The sequence below is a fragment of the Geotrypetes seraphini genome, chromosome 1 (assembly GCF_902459505.1).
Source record: "Geotrypetes seraphini chromosome 1, aGeoSer1.1, whole genome shotgun sequence".
NCBI classification, from domain to species: Eukaryota; Metazoa; Chordata; class Amphibia; order Gymnophiona; family Dermophiidae; genus Geotrypetes; species Geotrypetes seraphini.
Window position 1 is genome coordinate 121,468,286 of NC_047084.1, and position 25,533 is coordinate 121,493,818.

The 25,533-nt window shown below is 40.2% G+C and overlaps 1 protein-coding gene across 2 annotated transcripts in view; it reads right to left on the minus strand.

Annotated features, from left to right (window-relative positions):
- Positions 1 to 25,533, minus strand: part of TLN1 (talin 1) — a 690,102-nt gene that overhangs the window by 96,642 nt on the left and 567,927 nt on the right. For both annotated transcript variants that reach the window (XM_033937496.1, XM_033937486.1), the window contains 3 exons: positions 7,716 to 7,862; positions 5,382 to 5,548; positions 3,282 to 3,465 (listed from right to left, as the gene is read on the minus strand). In XM_033937496.1, coding sequence (XP_033793387.1) covers positions 3,282 to 3,465; positions 5,382 to 5,548; positions 7,716 to 7,862 — 498 coding nt within the window. The remainder of the gene's footprint in view (positions 1 to 3,281; positions 3,466 to 5,381; positions 5,549 to 7,715; positions 7,863 to 25,533) is intronic.

Genomic DNA, 25,533 nt, shown 5'->3' on the forward strand with positions numbered 1-25,533 from the left:
ATGGCTAAGGGGCTGGAGGAGTTGCCGTACAGTGAGAGATTGGAGAAACTGGGCCTCTACTCTCTTGAAAAGAGGAGACTGAGAGGAGACATGATCGAAACATTCAAAATACTGAAAGGAACAGACTTAGTAGATAAAGACAGACTGTTCACACTCTCCAAGGTAGGGAGAACGAAAGGCACTCTCTAAAGTTGAAAGGAGATAGATTCTGTACAAACGTAAGGAAGTTCTTTTTCACCCAGAGAGTGGTGGATAGCTGGAATGCTCTTCCAGAGTCTGTTGTAGGGGAAAACACCCTCCAGGGTTTCAAGACTAAGCTGGACAAGTTCCTGCTAAACTGGAACGTACACAGGTAAGGTTAGACTCAGTTAGGGCACTGATCTTTGACCTAAGGGCTGCCGTGGGAGCAGACCGCTGGGCACGATGGACCACTGGTCTGACCCAGCAGTGGCAATTCTTATGTTCTTAGACCAGTCTTAGGGTTGTCCAGAAAAACCTAAAGTTGGAAAAATTGTGTGAATTGAAGTTCTTCCCAAGAATTTGATTGATCAGAAAATAAATTTAAATAAATTTGGGGGTTGCTCAAAGCAACTGATTACATAAAGCTCAGTTTTTCTTAAAAAAAAAAAAAAAAAGTGCTATTATTTTGCTTAATGGAGCAAATTTCTTGGTATTATAGCTATAACTTTTATGTTTTCACACTCAGCAATGATACCTTGATAAAAAGACATTTTATGCAAAAAGTCTAGCTATATTTTCTTAAATGAACCTTCAATACCCAGCCAGCAAATTAACTAGTCCCCTTAACTTTTGTCTGTTTAGACTGTAAGCTCTTTTGAGCAGGGACTGCCTTCTTCGTGACTCTGTACTGCGCTGCGTATGTCTGGTAGCACTATAGAAATAATAGTTGTAGTAGTAGAATCTACACTTTAATGTAGAAAATAACAGAAATGTAACATACTTTGCTAATAGCCACATCTGTACACCAATGGTGTTCCAAATAGACGAGATGGTCAGGATAAAGCCTGCAATGCTGTTCAGTTCCTCGCAATAAAACTTCATGCTACACTGGGTCTGTGGTGATGCCAGTTGACACCTTGCTCGGCTGTGATTCAGGTTCAACCAATTCTCCCAGTGACGTGCTTCGATTTACCTGCTTGAAAACCAGTTTGCCCCAACGAAACTGTTTGGGCACTGGTGTGTTCAACAGTTTTGAAGCAAAATCCAGTTTGACATTGTCAGTGATTAAAGCATGTTTGCTGAAAAGTCAGGTCCCTTTGGTGGTTAGATAACTTCTTCAACAAGACATCAGTAACTGCAAAGTCATGCATGTCACGTGCTCCATCTGAATTGTAACCAAGAAATTCTTTTGCCTTTCTAATGTCATATTTACTTATATTTACACATTTAATCTACATCCATAGCATAATGATAGCATTATTATCACCTGTTTAAAGCAAAATTATCAGTGATTTTAAGGGGGTAAAAAACAGATTTTGGTGGTGCTTTCATTCATTGGCTTTGAGTGACCCCAGGATGGGCCTAAAAAAATTGTACAAAAAATATTTTGTGATCAAGCACATACAAATCGATGGGAAAAACTTCAATTAGTAAAATTTCTCCAACTTTAGGCTTTCTTGGACAACCCTACGGGGCATCCAAAGAGTAAAGGAAATTGAATGTGGACAAGTGCTAGGTTCTACATTAGAATCACTGCTAAGGAAAATGATTTAGACATCTTCTTGGATAATATGTTCACATCTTCTACTCAGTGTGCAGTGGTAACAAAAACAGCAAGTGTACACCTGAATAACTCTGAAGCTGTATAGACCAGGACCTAATCATAGCAAGAGTCAGTGTTAGTGCCTGGAGCTTAATTCAATCAGTATCAACAGCCTTAATTTTTTTTGACACATGCACTAGGCCTGGCAGAGCTGAAACACCGTTGGGCAAACAGAGAAAGAAAGGGTTAATTCCAAGAAAGTTGGGTGGAGAAAATTCACTGAATTCCTATGCAAGATGCTGGCCTACTTCTCTTTGGCTTTCTAATTAACTTTTTGTGCCTGTCCTGCCTTTCTTCAATCATCATGAAGGCTATTCTCTTTAGGGGGAGTATGTGGCGCAGTGGTTAAAGCACCCTGGGATTGCGGGGCAGTGGGTATTCCTTGTAGCGTCTCAGTGGGTTCCCCTGTTGTGTTTCCAATAGGACATAATTTGAGTACTTTGGTGGTTATATATGTCCTTTCCTTAGATTTCTTTGGATTGTGGGTTCAAACCCACGATGCTCCTTGTGACCCTGGGCAAATCACTTAACCCCCCCCCTCTATTGCCCCAGGTACATTAGATAGATTGTAAGCCCACCAGGACAGACAGGGAAAAATGCTTGAGTACCTGAATAAACTCATGTAAACCGTTCTGGGCTCTCCTGGGAGAACGGTATAGAAAACTGAATAAATAAATAATTGCGTCCTGGAACACTGGCCCAAGGCCCTTTAGCAAAATTTTTTGTCCCATCAGATAAGGCATAACTGTAATAGAATAGGTATCCCTGGGTATGAGGCATAGAGTGTCAGAATGATGGGTATTTTGGTGCCTTTTTGCCCCATCTTGAACATCTGGCTTTGCCTCATCAATAGTCAAGTCCAATTAGTGGTACCCTTGAAAGGAACCACAAATGCCTGTGTGTGATCTCATTATAACAGAAAGCATAATTATGATTCATATGAGAATACTGACACTTAAAAACTGCAGGTCAGGAAGGGCCAATGGAAGCAGAACCTATAGATAATTAGCTCTTTCCCATGTTCAGTGAACCTTCTGTTTGCCACCCTGACGGAATGTCTCTTTTGTGTGTATGCAATTCTGAATGCCTGTGATTGATGAAATATCTCTCTTTTTTCTGTATGCTTGCAGCTTTGAGCGCTTAGGGAGATGTTGCTCCTTCTAAGGGCAACTGTACAGGCAGAGAACTGTATCATTCTATCTCCACTTGCTGGTAGATGAACATAACCATGGGATGAAGAGGAAAGGAGGGATGCATCATATGAATTACAAGACAAAAGACACACTAATATCCTGGAAGTTTCAGCTGAGAGTAGGAAGAAGGCAGGTGCATTACAGATGTCAGGAGATGAGGAGGACGAGAATGCAATACGTTGTGCGGGAGGAGAAGAGGCCCATAAAGCTAGCACATTAGACTGGTTAGAGCAGAGAAAGGAGAAAGGCCTACTTACATGGTTTATAATGGAGGAAAAGAGGTGACAGTGAAAGGTTGCATCTACCTGGGTCTCAGGGTCTTCAGCTCCCAGACTTGCAGCTCCCAACTTCACTACCTCAGCCAGGCGTGTGATAGTAGCCACAGAAGACTGAGCAGCTTGAGCCAGCTTCTCCTGGCTAGCTGTGGCGTTTTGTACCAACACCTTGGTGTCCTCTACCAGGGCCTTCGCTGTCTTCAGGATCCCCTCCCTACAAATATTAGCAAAGGAGTTGTGTGAGAGGAAGGAAATGCCAAAAACAGAGACACAGAAAAATGAAGTCTGTCCATGGACTATCCCTTCAGAGATCCTATGGACTTGTCCCAAGCATACTTGAATTCAGATATGTTTTTTGTCTCCACCACTGACCAAGATCCAAACTGACACTTGGGTCACTCATCTTTCTCTGCATTACATCTCGTTAGCTCAGTCCAATTCTTTCTTTCTTCTCATCTAGTTTGCACTCTTCTGTTAATTACTGTCATCATCATCGTCTACTTCAACTCCCTCTATGCTAGTCTCTCCATTCACTCCATCAAATGCTTGCAGCTCATCCAGTTCATTGCTGTCTAATTCCTCCTGTTTCCATCATGTCACTCCTCTCTTATTCTCAGAACATTGGCAACCCGTTTTGAATAACGTTCTAGTTTTCAAAGGCTGCCTCCCATTTGTACCTGCTTATATCAACCTTCTGATTCTATCTACTCCTGTTGCTTCCTCCATTTTTCCAATCTCAATCTCCTCACACTTCTCCCTCTCTCCTCTCTTCAGCTCACAATTTCAGGTGAAACAGCCTTTAGCTATCTACCGTATTTTTCACTCCATAAGATGCACTACCCCCTCCAAAAAAAAGTGGGTGGAAATGTCGGTGCATCTTATGCAACGAAGATACAAATTTTTACCACCCCATGTACCTTTTTAAAACACCTCCCCATCATACCTTTTTAAATCACCCCCGCACCTTTTTAAATGCCCCTTATAGCCTGGTGATCCAGCGGTGTATCAGTCGGTAAGAGCGAGCTTTCCACGCTCCTGCCTGGATCCGTGCTGCTTTCTGAATGGCTGCTATCAGTTCTCGCGGGACTGGTATATATTATCATACAATTTAGTTCAGAATGTTTTCCTCCTGTAAATCTAGGGTGCGTCTTATGGTCCCAAACTTTAGAACTCCCTTCCTCCTCCAAGTTACAATCTGTGAGGCCTTCAGCTCCCCATCTCCTGCCCCCAATTTCCCCCCGTCTGTTGCTTCTCTGGCTCTCCCTCTCTCCTTTACCTTGTTTTGTTGTTGTAAACTGCACAGATGTCACCGATGAATAATTTGCTGTACATCAAGCATTATACTGTAAATAAATAAATTCACCATCCTTTTTGTGCGGAAGTTATTGCTTCTGAGTCTGTCTCGTTTCACCTTCATTCTGTGCCCCCATTCCAGAGTTTCCTTTCAACCAAAAGACTCACCTCTTGTGCATTTATGTCATGTAAGTATTTCAAGGTGTCTATCATACCTGTCCTCTCCCACCATTCCTCCAAAATGTGAGGGACAGAGGAGAGGAGATGGAAGAAATTAAGGAACACACTTCTACAGTGTTCCTCCGGTCATTCGTGGTCGGCGGTTCGCTATCCCAGTCATTCACGGTATTTTACGACCGCGACTGCTGACCAGAAGAGGACAGCTGGAAAGGCAGGAGAGAGCAGCCGGAGTGCCGGCGAATGAAGGAAATCACTCGCTGTATGCTCCGACCGCCTCTTCCTGCACTAAAGTCAGGCCTTACCAATCAGGAGCTGCTTTGACTCGCAGCTCCTGATTGTTAAGGCCCGACTTTAGTGCAGGAAGAGGCGGTTGGAGCATACAGCGAGTGATTTCCTTCACCCGCCGGCACTCCAGCTGCTCTCTCCTGCTTCCCTCTCCGTATTCGCAGTTTTTCAAGATTCGCAGGGATTCCTGGAATGGAACCCCCGCGAATTTTGGGGGAGTACTGTATTCTGATTGTTCTACTGCAGAGAAACCTGTTGTTAGATTTCTAGTCCTCACTGTAGAGTGAATTATACCATACTCCCGTCAGCATTCCTAACAGAAACACATCTTCCTTCTCGAAGGAGGAAGAGATACAAGTCCATGTGGTCTACCTGTGATCAGCAAAAGTCTCCGCATTCTCCCGGTTCAGCGTGCCTGCTGTGGCAAACATGATGGTGGTATCGAGGTCAGCGATGATGCCAGACACTGCACTAGCAGCAGTAATGCACGCTTGCGTACCTCTATTACCAGCCTGTAAAGCAGCCAAGACATGGGAAACCTAAGGAAAGAAAAGAACAGAATATATGAGAGAGAACAAGAGGAAAAACCTGTACTGAGAGAGAGAGAGAGAGAGAGAGAGAGAGGATATACATAAGATCAACAGGATTAGTTCCTATATGGATAGCATCAGCATGTGCGTATATGGAGATGAAATCCGTGAGGGGATGGCAGGTACTGGGCTTTGCATCAGTCTATTCTCACTGTATGAAGGAGTGTTTCAAAGTACAGGTAACCTGAAGCCTACTGGGAGAGCTATGATGGTGTGTCAGTGCATGGATAGGACAGTTGTATACAGATACACTGAAACATGCTGAGATACTGTATGGGGGAGAATGTCAGTGTATGGATGGAGAATGTCAGTGTATGGATGGGAGGAGCCTATGTATGGATAGCCAAAGGCATGCTGGGAAATATATGAGACTGCTGTACTATCAAAAGGGTGGCACCTTATAGTTCAGGTAGCTGCATGATAGAAACTTACAAGATCATGAAAGGTATAGAAAAGGTAGAGAGGGACAGATTCTTCAGACTAGCGGGGGCAACAAGAACTAGAGGGCATTCGGAAAAATTGAAGGGAGATAGATTCAGAACAAATGCCAGGAAGTTCTTCTTCACTCAAAGGGCGGTAAGACACCTGGAATGCACTTCCGGAGGAGGTAGTAAAGCAGAGTACGATTTTGGGTTTCAAAATGGGACTGGACAAATTCCTGAAGGAAAAGGGGATTGAAGGGTATAATTAGAGGGGTACTATACAGTACAAATGCTTTAGAGTAATAGATCACTTATAGGTCATTGAACTGGGGGGCCACCGCGGGAGCGGACTGCTGGGCATGATGGACCTACGGTCTGACTCAGCAGAGGCGATTCTTATGTTCTTATGCATGGTTGGGAGAGGGAGTAGATGCAGAATAGGCAGAAGTACAGGGCAGGATGTAGAAAAGAAGTGAACTTTACTGTTATCATCACTCCCTGTCCACACTCAATCCTGCATGTTTCAACGCCTTCTGGATATTCTGCATCTTTCTATTTATTTACCCCCCTCCAAGCATTCTGACACCTGCCCCTGCCTTTTTTCAATGAAGAGCAGTGTCGATATCCAGAGGGCAGATCCTACAGCATGTTGGGAAGGTACAGGAATTTGTCTTTTAGGGGGCACTTTCTCCAAATGGGTTAGTAAAGCCAGGATATGTGAAGTATGATCTCAGTTTAATTTACTAGAGACTGAGATCAGATGCCACATACTCTGACAGCATCAAACAGAGAAAAATGAAGACAGATAAAGAGCTATCCCTTCTTCTCACTTAGAGATCCAATGGACTTAGCCTAAGAATCCTTGAATTCAGACACATTTTTCATCTCCACCAGGAGGCCATTCTACACATTCACCACCCTTTCCATGAAAAAGTATTTTCTGAGGCTACTTTCTATTCATCCCATGCCCCCTCATTACGGAGCTTCCTTTCATGCACATTTATGCCATGTAGATATTTAAACATCTCTATACATATTGAGATCTTTAAGTCTGTTCCCACACACCTTCCTCTGGACCGACTCCATCATGTTTATATTTTTTTTAAAGGTGCGGTCTCCAAAAATTGTATACAGGGACATTATTACCTCCTTTTTCCTACTGGCTATTCCCCTTCCTATACACTTAAATTGAGGAATATATAAGTCACTGTGGAAGGGGGGGTGGTAGAATACCCTGAAGCATGGTGGAATATATATACAGGAGTTTGCCACTCTTTGAATTATTCTAATAAAAGCACACGCAGGATAAATTTATTTAATTACCCTTCTCTAAAATCATGTCACTATAAGAAGTTTTTTGATAGAATGTTCCATTTCAGGCTTGGAAAACCTATATTAGAGGCTACTTCTTATTCTGACTTTAGAAAATCACTAAAGACATGCCTGTTTGACATGTTTACATCTTAGTTGTGGCACTGTTTACTTTTCCTGCTTTTCAACTTTTAATTGATGCATTTTTTGACTGTTTTAATGTACTTTATATATATTGATTGTATGTATTTTTTTTACTTTGAACTTTTGGTATAGCGGTATACAAAAAATAAATTATTATTATAGTGTAAAACATGTGTGTGCGCTGGGGATGGATACAATAGATAGAGTGATGCTCTCTGTCCAAGACTAAGGACAATTACCTTTTCAGAAACCCTGCGGGCACACTCTATCAGTTCCTTCTTGGTGTAGGTATCATTGGGGCTGCATTGTAAAGCCCCTGCCTTTGTCACCAATGCAGCACATCCGTGTCCCAGCTCCTGAACGCGGTTCTTAATGTGTGACCCAATCTGGGGAAATAGATCAAAGAGTAATATCAACAACAGAATGGAGAGGCAATTCAATCAACTTCAATACAATTTTTATTTATATATGACAAATACCTCAATGCCAAGGACCCAGCATTTCCCAATAAGCATGCCAAAGCATACTGATGTGTCCTCAGACTCCACCAGGTGTACCCAGTGTTCAGAGCCAGACTGTTGCCTGCACTCTGGTTTTAGCATGTGCAGGGGATCCTTTCTGAAAAGGGGTGTTGTCACATGCCTCTTCTCCTCACTTACAAATAAAATATGCCATAACATCTTAAGCAGTATATCAAATATAAAGCAGCTTTCCACTACAGTTTCAATCGTATGTTCAGTGTCCTCATATCTTCTATCCGTTGTTCATGCCATGTCTATGTTTTGCCTTGCCTTTTTTCATACTGCTGGGTATACTCAGCGTTGCTCTTTGCATTTGCTCTGGTATGATTGCTATTAGTCAGTTTATATTTTGTGTTTTGTGATATGTTTTTGTTTCTGCTCATGTCAGTGTAGTGTACATTTGCTTTTGTTTTATTCTATTTTAGTTGCTTTCTTCCTCTTGACAAAGATTTCATCGAAACACGGCCTGTGTTGAGGAAGTGTGAGGAGATGTTAGAAGATCGGTTGCCTGTTATGGCATTTCATCTCTGCTTGTGAAGATTTTGAAAATGCTCTCTGTCCTCTTGGTTTGAGACCTTCTTGATTATCTAACTTATTACTGACAGCACGTTTGCACTTGCACCTGCACTTTGTGATATGGAGGTTGGATTTGAACTCTTATCTGCCTGGGATGTTGGTTTTTTGTTTTTTTTCCTTTCTGGATGGCCCACAATCATCTTGCTTGCTTTACTCCTCGTGGACATTGTTCCAGGAAGACTTTGAACTTTCAAACTAAGTGATCTATGAACTTTTGAACACAGCTATATTTATATATCATTGTATGATCTTTTGTGTGGCCTTTTCCAGCTTGGTTTGATAGTGCTTGTTATATGGTACATGTTATATGTTGTTATATTTTGTTTGTAGTGTTTGTATGGTGTTCTGTGTATGCTATTCTATGAAAAGTTTGTGATATTTTTGCAAATTTTAAATTAATAAATATGTAACATATTTCTAACTTTGCAATTTGAGTACATTGCTCTGATATTATAGTATTTTTCTGTGGTATATACTTTTTAGGGATTTCTTTTCCTTATGTTTTGATACCTTCCATGTTTCCAAGAGTGCCTAATAGGATTTCCATAAGGAAATGTGATAACTTTCTTTCCTGTAGTGCTATCAAACCAGTCTAGACCAGTGGGTTATGTCCATCTACCAGTGCATGGAGACAAAGCATGAAAATAGTTCTCAAGCGATTTGCCCCTTAATGGTATCATGCAGTGTAGAAATGTTCAGTACTTCAAATCGTCTAGCAATGCTAATATTGAAACAATCAGGTCCTAACTTTATCAGCCCTATTGACAGGCAGATATTTCACTGCATCACAAGACGTGCGACATACAATAAGTTAGGAAAACTTAAAAGAAAGCTTGTAGCCAATACAACACAAGCAACCAAGGAGGGATTTTAGACTGGTCTGATAGCACTAAATGAATTAATGTATAACTTTTCCTTCTTTAGCATCCTATCAGACCAGTCCACACCAATGGCATGTAGCAAAGTAATGTCCTCAACATGCCATTGTCGGAGACTGATAGAAACCTCACTAAAGACAGAGATAATCCATTTTGATAATCCGCCACTAAAATATGTGCAGGTTAAGCTGCCGGAAAATAGTTTAGCAACTGCGTTAAAGTTTTGAGAATCTTGCCCTAAAAGATTGAAACACTCAAGAAAAACTGGAATAGCCTTTGGGATCCTTTCCAGTGGAACCCAGTAGAGAGAACAAAGACCAATTAGGACAACTCTGTAAAAACAAAGGTATGGAAGAGGCAAAGGAAGCGAGTCCCATGATAGCAACAATAGAAAATAGAATTAACAGACCATGGAAAAATCTGTAAAGCACGAAACAACCCCAACTGGGGATTTTTCTTGAATGGGTCTTTGAAGGCAACAGCCCAAGATGAAAGCATATCTATAAAGAGAATATTGTAACTACAATAGACCGCCTGAAGAAGTTGAATATCCAGAGAAGAGAATATAACAAGAAAACTATCAGGAGCTGAAAAACCACTGTGCTTTCAGTGACAACTTGAAGAATCATCCTTTTCCGAGAATAAAGGGACAACTAGCAAAACTGTACTAAATAGTACAGAGTAGATGAAGCACCTAAACAAGAGAAGACGGTCTACCGAGGCAGTCAAGCACCATAAGTAAATGTATCAGCAGCTGGAGCCTATGGCTAGAGCAGGAATTATAGAAGTGACTGAAGCTATGGCCGATGCCAAATAGTCAATCGTGACAGTTAGTGCCATACAGGCCAACATGGTAGCTGGAGTCAGAGGTGGTAGCGGTGGCTGGAACCATTCTAGCAACACATTGGTAGAAACAGCTGCGGTAACTGGCATCACATGTAGCCACTGCATCTGAGGCTACACACTTCCATGCTGCAGCTAAAAGCATATCTTCAAATGCTACAGCAAGTGCGTGGATGCTGCATCTCATACCCTACTTAAGGGGTCAACTGCTGGTTAGTGCACTGGACTAAGAACCTGGGCAACTCACTTAACCCTCCATTGCCCCAGGTACATAACTCAGATTTTAAGCCCACTAAGGACAGAAAAGGTACCTGCAAATGGTATATGTAAACCACTGACTGTGCCCAAGAAAGGTAGCATATCAAATCCATGACCCAGTTCTTGATCCAGTCCATCAATATGGGACCCATCCCGAGGGAACTCAGTTTATTTATTAGACGTTTGTGTGGTACACTGTCAAAGGCTTTGCTAAAATCTAAATACATCTCATCTAGCGCACATCCTCTATCCAATTCTCTGGTCACCCAGTCAAAGAAATTGATCAGATTTGTCTGACAAGACCTAGCTCTAGTGAATCCATGTTGCCTCCAGTCCTGTAATCCACAGGCTTCCAGAAACTTCACCATTCTCTGTTTTAAAAGTATTTCCATTAATTTGCTTACCACAGAAGTCAGACTTACCGGCTTTCTTTCTTTCTTCCACTTCTGTGGAGAGGGGCCACATCCACCCTTCTTCAGTCCTCTGATACCACTCCCGACCTTAGAGACTCATTGAAAAAGTCAGTCAGCAGAGCCACCGGAACTTCTCTAAGTTCCTTCAGCACCCCCGGATGTACACCATTCAGTCCCATCACTTTGTCTACTTTTATTTTAGCTAGCTCCTCATGAACACACCCCTCTGAAAATCGATCAGAGTCTACCATTCCTGGATCCTTATTTTGTTTGTCTTCTGCGGTCCTTTTCCTGGTGCTTCGGCCGTAAACACAGAACAGAAATATTTGTTAAGCAATTCAGCCTTTTCTTTATCAGCTTCTACATATTTCTCCCCTTCACCTTCGAGTCTCACAATGTCACTTTTGCACTTCTTCCTATCACTAATATATCTAAAAAATGTCTTGTCTCCCCATTTTACCAAGACAGCTATTTTTTCTTCCATTTGCATCTTTGCTTTCCTGACTACACGACCAGCCTCTCTCAACTTTTCCAGATATTTTTGCCTGTCTTCCTCTTTCTGTGATCTTTTGTAGTTTATGAAAGCTAACCTCTTATTACTTACCTTCTCACTACTACTTTTGAAAACCAAAGCAGCCTTCTTTTCCTCTTACTTTTAATTACTTGCCTCATAGAAAGGTTTGTTGCTCTTACAATTACTCCTTTCAGTTTTGCCCACTGCATTTCCACTCCTTCAAGACGTTCCCATCCAGACAATTCCTTGACAAATTTCAAGTTTATTTAAAATTTGATGAATCGCTTAATCATAATATAAAGCAATGAACAAGTCTAAAAATAGTACATCAATAAATACAAATACAAGGCTACAGTGTTGGTAACATGGATGCAACAATATATGCAGAGGTAAGAGGGGAAAGAAATACAATAGAAAATAGAAAATGAGATGGGTAAAGGATTTAACAATAGGATGGGGCAAATAAATAAATAAATTAAAAAAAGATCAAAAGTGGAGGTTAAAAGGCATGACCTAATTATAAGAATCTAGCAGTCAAAAGCATCTTTAAAAAGAAATCCTTTTAACTTGCTTTTATACCTATCGATGAGATATTCTTCCCTTATATGTATTGGAAGGGAGTTCCACAATTGTGGGGTGACAACTGAAAAAAAATATTGTCTCCATGTGTTAACGGATTTAAGAGACGGGATGACCAGCAAATGCTGATCATTGGATCTAAGTGATCATGTGGGGGCATAGGGTATCAAGACTCTGTCAGTGAAGGAGGAAGATTTATAAAGTATCGATTTAAGGGTGAGTAAACATATTTTGTAAGTAATTCGGTGTACCACTGGCAGCCAATGAGATTTTTTGAGAAGTGATGAGATATGATCACATTTCTTTGCTTTCCATATGAGTCTGATAGAGGCATTTTGGATAAGTTGCAGTCGCCTAATTTCTTTTTTTTTTTTAATTTCTTTTTATTATTTTCAACTTAAATTTCAAGTATTACACTTGTACAGAAAGCAAGAATAGAATAGATATCAAATACAATAGTAATATAATTCCTAAGTTAACAAATATACTATTTATGCTCAAGTCCACAAATTAAGATCCAAGATTTAAAGAAAATTGGCGAAATTATAAAGAAAAACAGTAATAATAACAAGAAACTGAGAGCTATAGCATTGAGATGGGGTCACAATATCCAAATTATAGGGCTCAAAGATTGTTAACATTCAGACGAGACATAACCACGAAATTGGTCAGTTGTGATGGTTCAAAAAACACATATTTAAGAGTACGGTAATATACAATACATTTACACGGGTGTCTCAAATAAAAAGTTGCCCCCAAAGATAAAACCCCAGGTTTCAAAAGAAGAAATTCACGGCGGCGCCTTTGTGTCTCCCGTGCCAAATCTGGGAACATTTGTATTTTATAACCAAAAAAGCTTTTTTGTCTATTTTTAAAGTAAAGTTTTAACAACCATGTTTTATCAATTGGCAAAGCTAAAGTAATAATCATAGTGGCTGGTGATGCTAAATCCTTCTCAGATGTTTCTAAAATCTGTGAAATGTTTAAGGGTTCTTGATCTGAAGATTTTACTTTTGGTTGTTGATTTTGTTCTTTATCAGGCAAATAATAAACCCTTGAAAATGGTGGTAATGAATCTTCGGGTATCTCTAAAGTCTCCACTAGATATCTCTTAAGCATATCTCTAGGTGTTACCAACTCGAGTCTTGGAAAATTAATTAACCTTAAATTATTGCTACGTGAGTTGTTCTCAAGCATTTCAATCTTCTTCCTTAAATAAATATTGTCTTTAACTAAGGTCTCTTGAATTTGTTTCGATGATACAATTTCTTTTTCTATTTTTTGAATAGATGAGTTAGAAGTATTCGTTTCTTCTCTTAAGTTCTTCAATTCCTTATCGTGTTCCTTAATTTTCCCTTCAATTTGTTGAAATGTAGGAGTAATATTTTTAACAAAACCAGCCATTAAGTCCCAAATAGAGTCTAAAGTCACTTCTGCAGGTTTAATCAGTACAATTGGAGTTTGTGTAAATGTAAAGTGCTCACCATCCTGAAGTCCTTCGAGGGGTGTCTTCTGCCCTTCCCCCTCGTGTTGAGATGGTATTCTCCCAGATACCTCCATGGGGGCCCTGGAAAAATGGGCCCCAACCTCCAAACTCTCCAGTGAATCCTTCCTTGCCTCTGGAGAGGAGAAAACCAGTGAATCCGGGGTTTCCCTGCCCCTGGGAGAGCTGGTCGTCTGGGGCTGCGGGGGCGGTGCCCTAACGTCGGGGCTCAGTGTAGTATCGGGCCCAGGAGCATCCACAACGGGTTCCCCTCCTTGTGTCCTCTGCGGGCCGCCTTCCGACGTCGCTGTGACCTCCTGCATGCGCCGCAGAAGATCCTGTATACTTCCGAGACCCGGGGCTCCAGGACGCCGTGAGGCAGAAGCGGCACTCCGGCCCCGTCTCTTCGGCATCGCGGTAAGTGAAAACCGCTAGAAAAGTTGCAACGAACGCGATCCTGGGACACGCAGCTCAGCGCGTCCTGCTCTCAGATCCTCGCCTAATTTCTTTAAGAGGGATTCCAAAGTACAAGGCTTTACAGTAGTCAGTTCTGGAAATGACCAAAGAGTAGATTAAGATGTTAAGAGATTTAGGTTCTAACCATCTTGAAACTGAGCGAATCTGTCGTAATCTAAAAAACGTAGATTTGATTATACTGCTGATATGCTCGTGGAAGGACAGTTTATGATTGAAAATGAACCCTAATATCTTTATGGAAGTAACTGTTTGAAGAGTAGTGCCAACCAATGTAATGGGATATTGAAGTTTAAGTCCTTCTTTTAAAGGAAAGAGCATCATGTTGGACTTATTGGCATTGAGCACCAACCGATTTGAGTCGAGCCAGTGATGAATTTGCCTGAGCTTCTGATTAATAGATTCAATTTCTGATGGGTTCTCAGGGTCTAAAGAATGCAGAAGTTGAATATCATCAGCATAAGCAAATGCATTGAATCCTATAGACTGAACAATGGTCATCAGGGGAGCCAAAAAGATGTTAAACAGAAGGGGGTGACAGAATAGATCTTTGAGGAATTCCAAAATTAGAGATGAGTTTTTCGGAGATAGTATTGTTAAATGAAACTACCAAAGATTGTTTAAAGAAATAGAAGCGAAACCAGGCCAGGACCTGACTGGTAATGGCTATAGCTTCCAACCGTTCGAGAAGAAGGTCGTGATCGATGGTATCAAATGCCGAGGAGAGGTCGAGAGAGATTAAAAGAACAGATTTGTAGTGATCGAGGTGATAATGAATAACCGTTGGCATACCTATTAGTGAACGCTCAGTAGAGTGATGTTGCCTGAAACCTGTTTGGTTAGGATGTAAGATGTTTGAGATTTGAGTGAATACGACTTTTTCTGTTAATTTTGCTAAGAATGGAATATTGGCTATAGGCCTATAGTTTGATTTATCATCTGAATTGATTTTATGATCTTTTATGATTGGCCGAATGTTTTGCTTCTTTCCATTCCTCGAATAGAAGACTTTCTGTAACCAATGTGTGAATGTAGGGTCCGAAAACTGGGAAAAAACATTTAAGGAGAGATGGGGTAATTGATTCATCCTGTGAACCCTTAGTATTAACACTCTGAATGAGTCGTTCAATCTTGCTTAAGCTGGGGAGATTAAATCGGGCACATTTAGAGGAGAGAAAAATTGAATCAGTGGAATCAGTATTTGGAGTTGATGACTTTGATGTGGACAGATTTTGTCTGATATTATTAACTTTATTGGAAAAATGGGAAGCAAGTTCCTGGACTGTAGGCAGGTTGATGTTTGGCGTCTTTAGTGTTTGAGGTTGGGGGATTTATAGATTTTAATATTGAATAGATGGCCGAGGAGTTTTTGTGCTCTTTCGAATCGAGTAGTGTAGTATTTCATTTTGGCTTGGTAGAATATTGACTGTTCTTTAAATTTATTCAAGTTGGCAAGGATTTTGTTCCGTCTCCACTTACGTTCTAAAGCTCTAAGTTGTTTTTTTTTTTAAGGGCTAGCTCATCAATATACCATGAGTTAGAAAGTTTCTGAGGCGATATAAATGTAGTCTGAATAGGGGCTAATTTGTCCATAAGGACATTTGTGGCTTTATTCCATTGAAGGAGGTGGTTGGTTATCGAGGCTGTGTTGGAGTTAGAAAATGTTAGACTAAAAGATGAGCTACTGGTTTCAGTGGAGAGTTTGTTAAGATCTCGATATTTGATGGATTTTGGCTCTAAATTTAAATGTGGAAGTATAGCAGAGTAACTCACTGAAACAGGAAAATGATCAGTCCATGGAACAGAACAACTAGTCCTGATGCCTTGTTCATTTCTCCATCAGTACAAGGCTGTAAAAGTAAGAGATTTCATGATCATACCTTGGCATTCCAGGCAGCCTCACATGATAAAGAATTTATATTATTATTGTTTGGAGCCCATTCATATAAATACTTCAGAACTCAATTGAAAACATATCTTTTTTCTAAATTTCTGATCATTTAATTTTCCTTCAGTCATCCTTAACTTGTTCTTATTTTAATCTTTTGTAAATCGCACAGAACTCATGGTTACGCGGTTAAGAAGTACGATGTTATGTTATGTAGGTTGAGGTTATTGAAATGAGTAAGAACCTCTGAGATAAAGGTACTGTTAGAATCATCAAAATGAATATTAAAGTCACCGAGGATCATGGGGTTCAAAGTGGATGAACAAAAGTCCAAAATAATTAGATTATTAGTCCAAAATATAGATTAGAAAGGACATCTTGCACAATTGGAGGGGGAAGGTAAAGTAGTAAGGTATCCATTTTTGGGATGGAGTCTATTTTAAATTATAGGTACTCAATAGTTGAATTAAGAGGTGAACATTCCGTACAAATAGACAAGTCGTCATGGGAAATAACTGCAAACCCTCCACCACGTTTTGGGAGCGATGATTATAAAGGAAGGAAAAGCCAGGAGGGCAGGAATAAGATAGATAGGCTTCTTCGCCATCAGAGAGCCAGGTTTCAGTCAGGCATAAAAGGTCGAGGGAATGTTGAGTGATCAGATCTTTAATAAAGTGGTATTTAGTTTTGATTAAATGGGTATTTAATAGGCCAATTTTGAGTTGGAGAGGATATGATTCTGATGAGGCAAGAGCTGTATGGATAACAGAGGAACGCAAGGAAGCAGAGGCATTTTGGGCTACAAGTGGAATTTCTTGGTGGCTTGTAGCGTGAGGGGTGAAAGTTCTAGTGCTGTTAGGTCGGTGGCCCCAAAGAACTGGAATGTTAGCAGGAACTTCGAGAGTAGGAGAAACCATTTTCCAAGAGAGGAGAAAGAAAAAAAGATAAGGAAAGCAGCAGGCTGAAAAGCCCGGCTATAGAGGGGCCTTTTAAAGATCTAGCAAATCAGATTTTAAAGGCACACAAAGGCTGCGTGCCTTTGTGGCATGCACCGCAAGGAGCTCAAAATTAAATATCATGTACCGGCTTGGGGGCGGAGCCTATGACGTGCCGCTGATTTACCCATCTTAATATTAAACCATACCATGCTGTGATCACTGGATGCTAGGATGATCACCTAATGTAACATCAGAAACACTTTCCCCGTTTGTAAGCACTAAGTCCAGTATCACCCCATCTCACGTGTGTTCCATTACCAACTGCTGGAATAGTTCTCCTTGTAGAGAATCCAGGATCTCCCTGCTTTTAGGAAGACCCACAATAGGGATACCCCAATCAACATCCGGCATGTTAAAATCACCTATTGGCAAGACTTCACCTTTTTTAGATATATTCTGAATGTCTGCTATTAAATCTCTGTCTACTTCTTCCGTCTGTGAAGGAGGCCTGTATATCACACCAATGTAAATATAAGAACATAAGAAGTGCCATCCTCGGAACAGACCCTAGGTCCATCAAGTCCGACGATCCGTACACACGGAGGCACCGCCAGATGTACCCTGGCATAGTTTTAGACCCCCATATCACTCTAAGCTTCTCGTAAGGAGATGTGTGTCTAGCTTACCCTTACCCATGTCACTTTATGCCACTCATAAGGAGATGTACATCTAACTTACCCTTAAATCCTAAACGGTGGATTCCACAATTACCTCTTCTGGGAGAGCATTCCAGGTGTCCACCACTCGTTGCGTGAAGCAGAACTTTCTGATATTTGTCCTGAACTTGTCCCCCCTTAGCTTCAGTCCATATCCTCTTGTCCGTGTCACATTAGACATTGTAAATAATTTTTTTCCTGCTCTATTTTGTCGATTCCTCTCAGTATTTTGAAAATCTTGATCATATCCCCTCACAGTCTCCTCTTCTCGAGGGAGAACAATCCCAGTCTCTTGAGTCGTTCCTCGTATTCCAAGTTCTCCATGCTCTTTATTAGCTTCGTTGCTCGTTTCTGCACCCTCTCGAGTATTTTTATATCCTTCTTTAGGTATGGAGACCAATGTTGGACATAGTATTCCAAGTGTGGTCTGACCATTGCTCTATAAAGCGGCATTATTACTTTCTCCGATCTACTCGCGATTCCCTTCTTTATCATGCCTAGCATTCTGTTTGCGTTCTTCGCTGCCGCCGTGCATTGCGCCGACGGCTTCAGGGTTCCATCGACTATACACCCAGGTCCTTTTCCTGTTCGGTTCTTCCCAGAGTTGCACCTGACATACTATACTTGTGCTCCTTATTTTTTCTGCCTAACTGCATCATTTTGCATTTTTCCACATTAAACTTCATCTGCCATTTGTCTGCCCATTTCTCTAATTGTCTCAAGTCGCTCTGGAGTTCCTCACTGTCCTTCTGCGAGTTGATTGCCCGGCATAGCTTTGTGTCATCTGCAAACTTGATGATCTCACTGGATGTTCCATCCTCTAGGTCGTTGATGAAAATATTAAATAAGATGGGCCTAAGTACCGAGCCCTGGGGCACACCGCTAGTCACATTCTCCCAGTCCGAGAACTTCCCATTTATGCCCACTCTCTGCCTTCTGTTCTCCAGCCATTTGCCTATCCATCTTAGTATATCTCCTTCTATTCCATGGCCTTGCAGTTTCCTGAGGAGTCTCACATGTGGAACCTTGTTGAACGCTTTCTGAAAATCCAAGTGTATAATATCCACCAGTTCTCCATTATCAATTTGTATGTTCTCTGTCTCAAAAAATTGAAGTAGGTTCGTCAAACATGACTTCCCTTTCCTGAATCCATGTTGGCTGGCTCTCATCAGGTCGTGTGTATCTAAGTGCCGGGTTATGCTATCCTTGATCAGCGCCTCCACCATCTTCCCAGGGACCGACGTGAGAATTACAGGTCTATAGTTGCCCGGTACTCCTCTTGATTCTTTTTCAAATATTGGCGTGACGTTCGCTATTTTCCAGTCGTCCGGTATCTGTCCTGTTTTGATTGACAGGTTGGCAAGTTTTTGCAATAGTTCTTCGATTTCCACTTTTAGCTCTTTCAAGACTTTCGAATGAATTCCGCCTGGTCCAGGAGATTTGTCACTTTTGAGTTTGTTGATCTGGCGGTAAATCTGGTCCAGGTCCACTTCTACTGTGGTAAGGCTGTCCTCTGTTGCTCCTTTGAACATTTTTACTGCTGCTGGAATTGCTGCAGTGTCTTCCTTTGTAAAGACAGACGCAAAGAAGGAATTTTGTCTGTCTGCGATTTGTTTGTCTTCCTTGATGTACCCTTTCCTTCCTTGGTCGTCCAGCGGTCCTACCGCCTCTTTTGCGGGTTTTTTCCCTTTCACGTACCTGAAGAAGGGCTTGAAGTTTTTGGCCTCCTGCGCTATTTTCTCCTCATAGTCCTTTTTGGCATCCCTCATCACCCTGTGACACTTCTTCTAATCTTGCTTGTGTTTGTTCACCATTCCCTCTTTCCTAATTAATCCACAGTGCCTCTTCCTTGTGCTGCAGATCCTGCAATTGTGTGACTTTAATATGATCTTTAACATATAACGCTACTCCCCCCTCCTTTTTTTCCTATCCTGTCTTTCCTGAACAGATTATAGCCCGGTATAACTACATCCCACTCATGGTTCTCCGTGAACTACGTTTCCGTGATCACCACTATATCCAACTCATCTTCTTCCATCACAGTTTCTAGATCCAGAATCTTGCTTTACAGACATTGCCCCCATTTCCCTATATTACCACCTTTCAAATATTTAAATGTCTGTATTATATCATCCCTGTCCCTTCTCTCTTCCAGAGTATACATGTTGTTGTCTTCTAGTCTATTCTTTTATTTCTTTTGGCACAATCCTCCTACCATTTTCGCCACTTTCCTCTGCACCGCTTGGAACAGGGGTCCAGAATGCTTTATGCAACAAGAAAAACAATGTTTGCCTCATAGATGCAGACATTGTACACTTGATCCTCCAAGACCAAATACGTGGCCATTGAGATGCATTAATCTGATGCTTAATCTCAATGCTCCAAATATCCCTAAGTCCATTTTTTGGTTTTTTATTCAAATATTCAGATAATAATTTGTACCACTGCGCGGCCTGGTGCCCCAGAAAGTCTGCCTGAAAGCATAAGAATTCTAAACTAAATTGATTATTAAGAGATTTCCATTCAGGGAACCCTGCCTGAACGGCCTGCTTCAGCTACAACCATTTATAACTTTGTTTTTTATCAAGACCAAATTTATGTTGCAACTGTGAAAAATCAAGCAGTTTACCATTAGATATAACATCATCTAAGGTACATCTGCTCTGATCCAATCCTTCCAGACAATCTTAAAACCACCTATTTGAATCTTGGAGTTTAGCCATTTAGTTTGATAAGTAGATTTTTCAATAGGAATCGGTGTTAATTTATCAATAAAACGCATAGCTTTCCAAGTGTCCATTAATATTCTGTTATTTTTGCGTATTCTAGGCATTTTAATACAAAGAAAAAGGCCAAGCCTAATTGGAAACATGAGCTGCCTCTCCAACTATAACCAATCTGGAAGCTGTTCCAAGAGCTCTGGGAAGACCCAATACATACCCTGGCGCATAATATAGGATTGATGATACCTATAGAAATTGGGAAAATTTACCCCACCCTCCTTAATTGGTTTTTGCAAGGACACTAAAGCAATTCTTGGACTTTTACCCAGCCAAATAAATTTGATAAGAATACTGTTCAACTTTTTGTAAAAAGACCCCTGAAAAAAAACTGGTATCATACCCATTTGGTAACAAACAACAGGCAAGATCATCATCTTAACAGTTTGGACTCTTCCCCACAACGACAGATGTAAAGGATTCCATTGCTCACATATCTCTGATTTTTTGTAATAAAGACCTTTCATTCACTTTCATTGTCTCCTCAATTGTATTTTTAATCCAAATACCTAAATATTTTATTCCTTCCTCTTTCCAAATAAAAGGGAATGAATCAAATAATCCTTTCGTACAATGCACATTTAGAGGAAGAACCTCTGACTTAGTCCAATTTATTTTATAACCAGAGAATTTCCCAAATGTCTCAATCAATTCAAGTAAACATGGAATGGTTGTTGCAGGATTTCTCAAATGAAGCAATATATCGTCTGCATAAGCAGATACCTTATATTCCTTTCCAGAACACGGAATACCTTGTATGTCCTTTGCTTGTTAAATAGCTAATAACAAGAGTTCAAGTACTATATCAAAAAGTAAAGGAGACAAGAGACAACCTTGTCTAACTCCCCTTTGTAACTTAAAACAATCCGATAAATTATTATTAATATATAATCGAGCAACAGGGGAGCTATACAACGTTTGAATCATTATATAAATCCAGAACCAATACCAAACCATTCCATAGCCTGATACATAAAGGACCATTCTACCCGGTCAAAGGCCTTCTCAGCATCTAAGAATATAGAAAAAGCCGGATCATCTATGGTTTTTGTTAGATATAACATATGAAAGGCCAATCTAGTATTATTTGAAGAGTATCTCTGAGCAACAAACCCTGCTTGATGCATACCAACTATATGAGGAAGAGCTTTAGCCAAACATAAGGCTAAAAGCTTAGCCAACAATTTACCATCTACATTTATTAAAGAAATAGGCCTGTAATTTGAAACCAATGTGGGATCTCTATTTGGCTTTGGTAAAACAATAGTTAAAGATTCTGCCATAGTGCCTGAAATACATCCATTATTTAGTTGAGTCTGATATAAATTTAAAAGATAAGGCAATAGGACAAATTGGAATGATTTATAAAACTCTACCGTAAAACCACCACCACCTGGAGCGGTCCCAACTCTAAGGGATTTCAATGCTGTTTCTAATTCTTTTAGTAATATTGGCTCATCTAAACTTCTTTTTATATGATCAGGAACTTTTGGACCCTCAGTTAGTTTTAAAAATTCTAAACCATCTTGTTCTTTACCCAAATAAGACTCAGAAGAATAGTGTTTTATAAAAATTTAAAAATTGTTTTAATGTAGGCCCAATTTGAGAATGAGTATTACCTTTATCATCTTTTATTGCACTTATTTTTGTCTTTCTCTTTTTTGCCTTAAGATAATTCGCCAATAATCTTCCTGCCTTATTTGAACCTGCATAATACAAAGCTTGCTGAGAAAAAATATCTTTCCTTACAAACTTAGAAGAAATCTCATTATATTTACATTTAGCCTTTAAAAGAGCGTGTAACATAGAATTTTCCCATTTTCCAATCAATTTTGATTCTAAGACCTTAATTTCTTGTTCCAATATATAAAATTGCTTTTTTAATTGTTTCCTAAAATATGCTGAGAATGAAATAATTTGTCCTCTCATAGTTGCCTTAAAAGCATCCCATAAGATTTCAATAGAGATTTCCTCCGAATTATTAAATTGAAAATATTCATTAATCTTAGTATGAAAATCTTCACAAAATTTTGGATCAGCAAGCAATGCATTATCAAATCTCCATACCGGTCTAGAACTATCTTGATTAACAAAATTCAATATAATCCAAACACCACCATGATCTGACAAAATTATTGGATCAATGGAGGCTTGCGTAACCTTTTGCATCAACATATCAGCAACAAAAATATAATCAATTCTGGAAAAAGATTTATTAACATGTGAACAAAAAGAAAATTCTCAATCATTAAAATGAAGAATACGCCAAATATCTTTTAAATTACAAGATTGCACAAAATTATCTAAACCTAAAGACTTTATAATTTTACTAGGATTTTTATCCATTAAAGGATCCATAACAGCATTAAAATCCCCTTCCACCACAAGATTAGTAGCAGCCAGTGGCAAGAATAATTGTTGCAGAGTCTTAAAGAATTCAACTTGATTCGAATTAGGGGCATACACATTAAAAAGCGCCATAGAAGTATTGCCCATGCTCATGTCAACATGCAACCACCTACCTAGAGGATCTGCTGCTACCCTATTAAATACTGCAGAACATTTTTTGTTAATTAATATAGGCTTTTTTCCTTATCGCAGGTGCAAAGAAACAATGTTTCACCCAATTACCTTCCAACTTTTTAGATTCTTCCCCAGATAGATGTGTCTCTTGCAGAAAGCGAACATCCGCATTCTGCTGCTTAAGATATAATAATGTTTTATCCTTTTAATCAGATGGTTGAGGCCATTAACGTTTAATGAAAAAATTTTAAAAACCATTGTAAAGATTAAATACAATATCCATTAATATCCACCAAATCAAAATTAAATAAACTTTTCCCGCAAACCAGCTATCTGAACAAACCCCCCCCTTACCCCCAAAACCCTCTCAGTACCCTCCTCCCCCACACCCACCCAACACTCCCATAACATCAATGCAAACTTTGAAACACACATACAGACTAAGTAAAAGAAAAACACCCCTCAGACTATATACTTATCAATTCTAATAATGAACTTAAACTTCTTTATAACAAAAAGAAAGTCATATAAAAACAAGAAATCATATAAATACATATCCACATCATATCCCCCTTTTTTTTTTTACCATCTTTTTCCTTTCCTTCCTTTATGGAAGAATAATTGCTAATACTCAAACAAAAAGAAAATCAACTCTACATCTTGACAAAAAATAAATCTCAAATAGTTCAGGCAAAAAATTCTTTTAACCTTTGCAATACCCAACCATTACCCAACTTTACAATCCTCATTAATGACAAAACCCAATAAAACCCATTATACTTAAATCATAACTCCAAAATGAAAAATCAACTTAACATAACAGTCTGAAGACTCCACCATAAAGCAAATTATAAGCAAAATGTCATTTCCTCTCAAGTAAGTCTCATATTCAGAATTAATAAAATCTCTGAAAAACCTTCCTAACCATTTCACACACACTTATAAAGAACCATATTTAAGTCAAACCTGCCCACCAAATTATAACATATAAGAAACAGCTAAATAGAACTGATCCAAGGCTTAGCACACCATGAAAAATTATAATAATCTTCTCCCTGAAAAACAATTTTCTTGTTATAATGAGTGTCCAAGTCACCTATCCAAATCCTTCATAATCCAAGTGCAACATGTAGTCGTCACAATCTTTTTCTTGCATCCATCTAACATCAATAAAAAGGCTTATAAAATCTGCAAAAAGCAAATCCAAGCGTACGGTGCATTTCAGAGGTTAGGCCGTATCATACAAGCACTCCCTCCGTTCCATGTTTTACACGCCATACCAATCATTTTCCAACACATCGTAGGTATAAGTCAAATCTGGACGAAAACCTCCATACCAGATCAGTGAATAACGCAATGAACTTAAGAACATAAGCATGGCCTCTGCCGGGTCAGACCAGGGGTCCATCGCGCCCGGCAGTCCGCTCCCGCGGCGGCCCTCCAGGTCCATGACCTGAAAGTGTTCCCTACCTAACCTAAAATGTCCATACCCTATTTGCTCAATGTCCTGTAAGGTAAACCTCTATCTGTACCCTGTTATCCCCTTCGCTTCCATGAAGTCATCCTGTCCCTTTTTGAACCCCAGAATTGTACTCTGTCTTATCACCTCTCCGGGAAGCGCGTTCCAGGTGTCCACAACCCGCTGAGTGAAGAAGAACTTCCTTGCATTCGTTATGAATCTGTCTCCTCTCAGTTTTTCTGAATGACCTCTTGTTTTAGTTGTCCCTGCTAGTCTAAAGAATCTGCCCCTCTCCACCTTCTCTATGTCCTTCATGATTTTATAAGTCTGTATCATGTCCCCTCTCAGTCTCCGCCTGTCTAACCGTTCGGCATATGAAAGGTTATCATCCTCGTTGCTCTCCTCTGGACCCTCTCGAGTATTGCCATGTCCTTCTTGAGGTATGGCGACCAGTACTGGACGCAGTACTCCAGATGTGGGCGCACCATCGCTCGATACAGTGGCAGGATAACTTCGTTCGTTCTGGTAGTGATACCTTTTTTGATAATGCCCAACATTCTGCTCACTTTTTTTAAGGCCGCTGCACATTGCGCCGCCGGCTTCATTGTGTTATCCACCAATACCCCCAGATCTTTTTCTTGGCTGCCTTCCCCGAGTACCCTCTCTCCCATCGTATAGCTGTACATGGAGTTCCCCTTCCCTATGTGCAAGACCTTACATTTCTCCACATTGAAGCTCATCTGCCATTTTTTTGCCCACTCACTCAGTTTGTTCAGGTCGCTCTGCAATTCTTTGCATTCCTCAACAGTTCTGACCCTGCTGGAGAGTTTTGTGTCATCCGCGAACTTGATAACTTCGCACTTCGTCCCCGTTTCTAGATCATTAATAAATATATTGAACAGCAGTGGTCCCAGCACTGACCCTTGCGGAACACCACTTGTGACCCCTATCCAGTCAGAGTAGTGCCCCTTTACTCCTACCCTCTGCTTCCTGTCCTCCAGCCAATTTTTGATCCATCTGTGCACGTCCCAGTTTAAGAATTCAAACCATAGCGATGTAATAACTTAAACATCTTGAAACAAGGCAAAATAAACAAAACTCATCCACATTCAAAATCCCAATTGCTCACAGATCCATGTATATTCCAGCCATTTGAAACTCATCTTCACACTTCCTTATGTTCAATAAGTAGTGCACGCAACTTGCAGCAATCG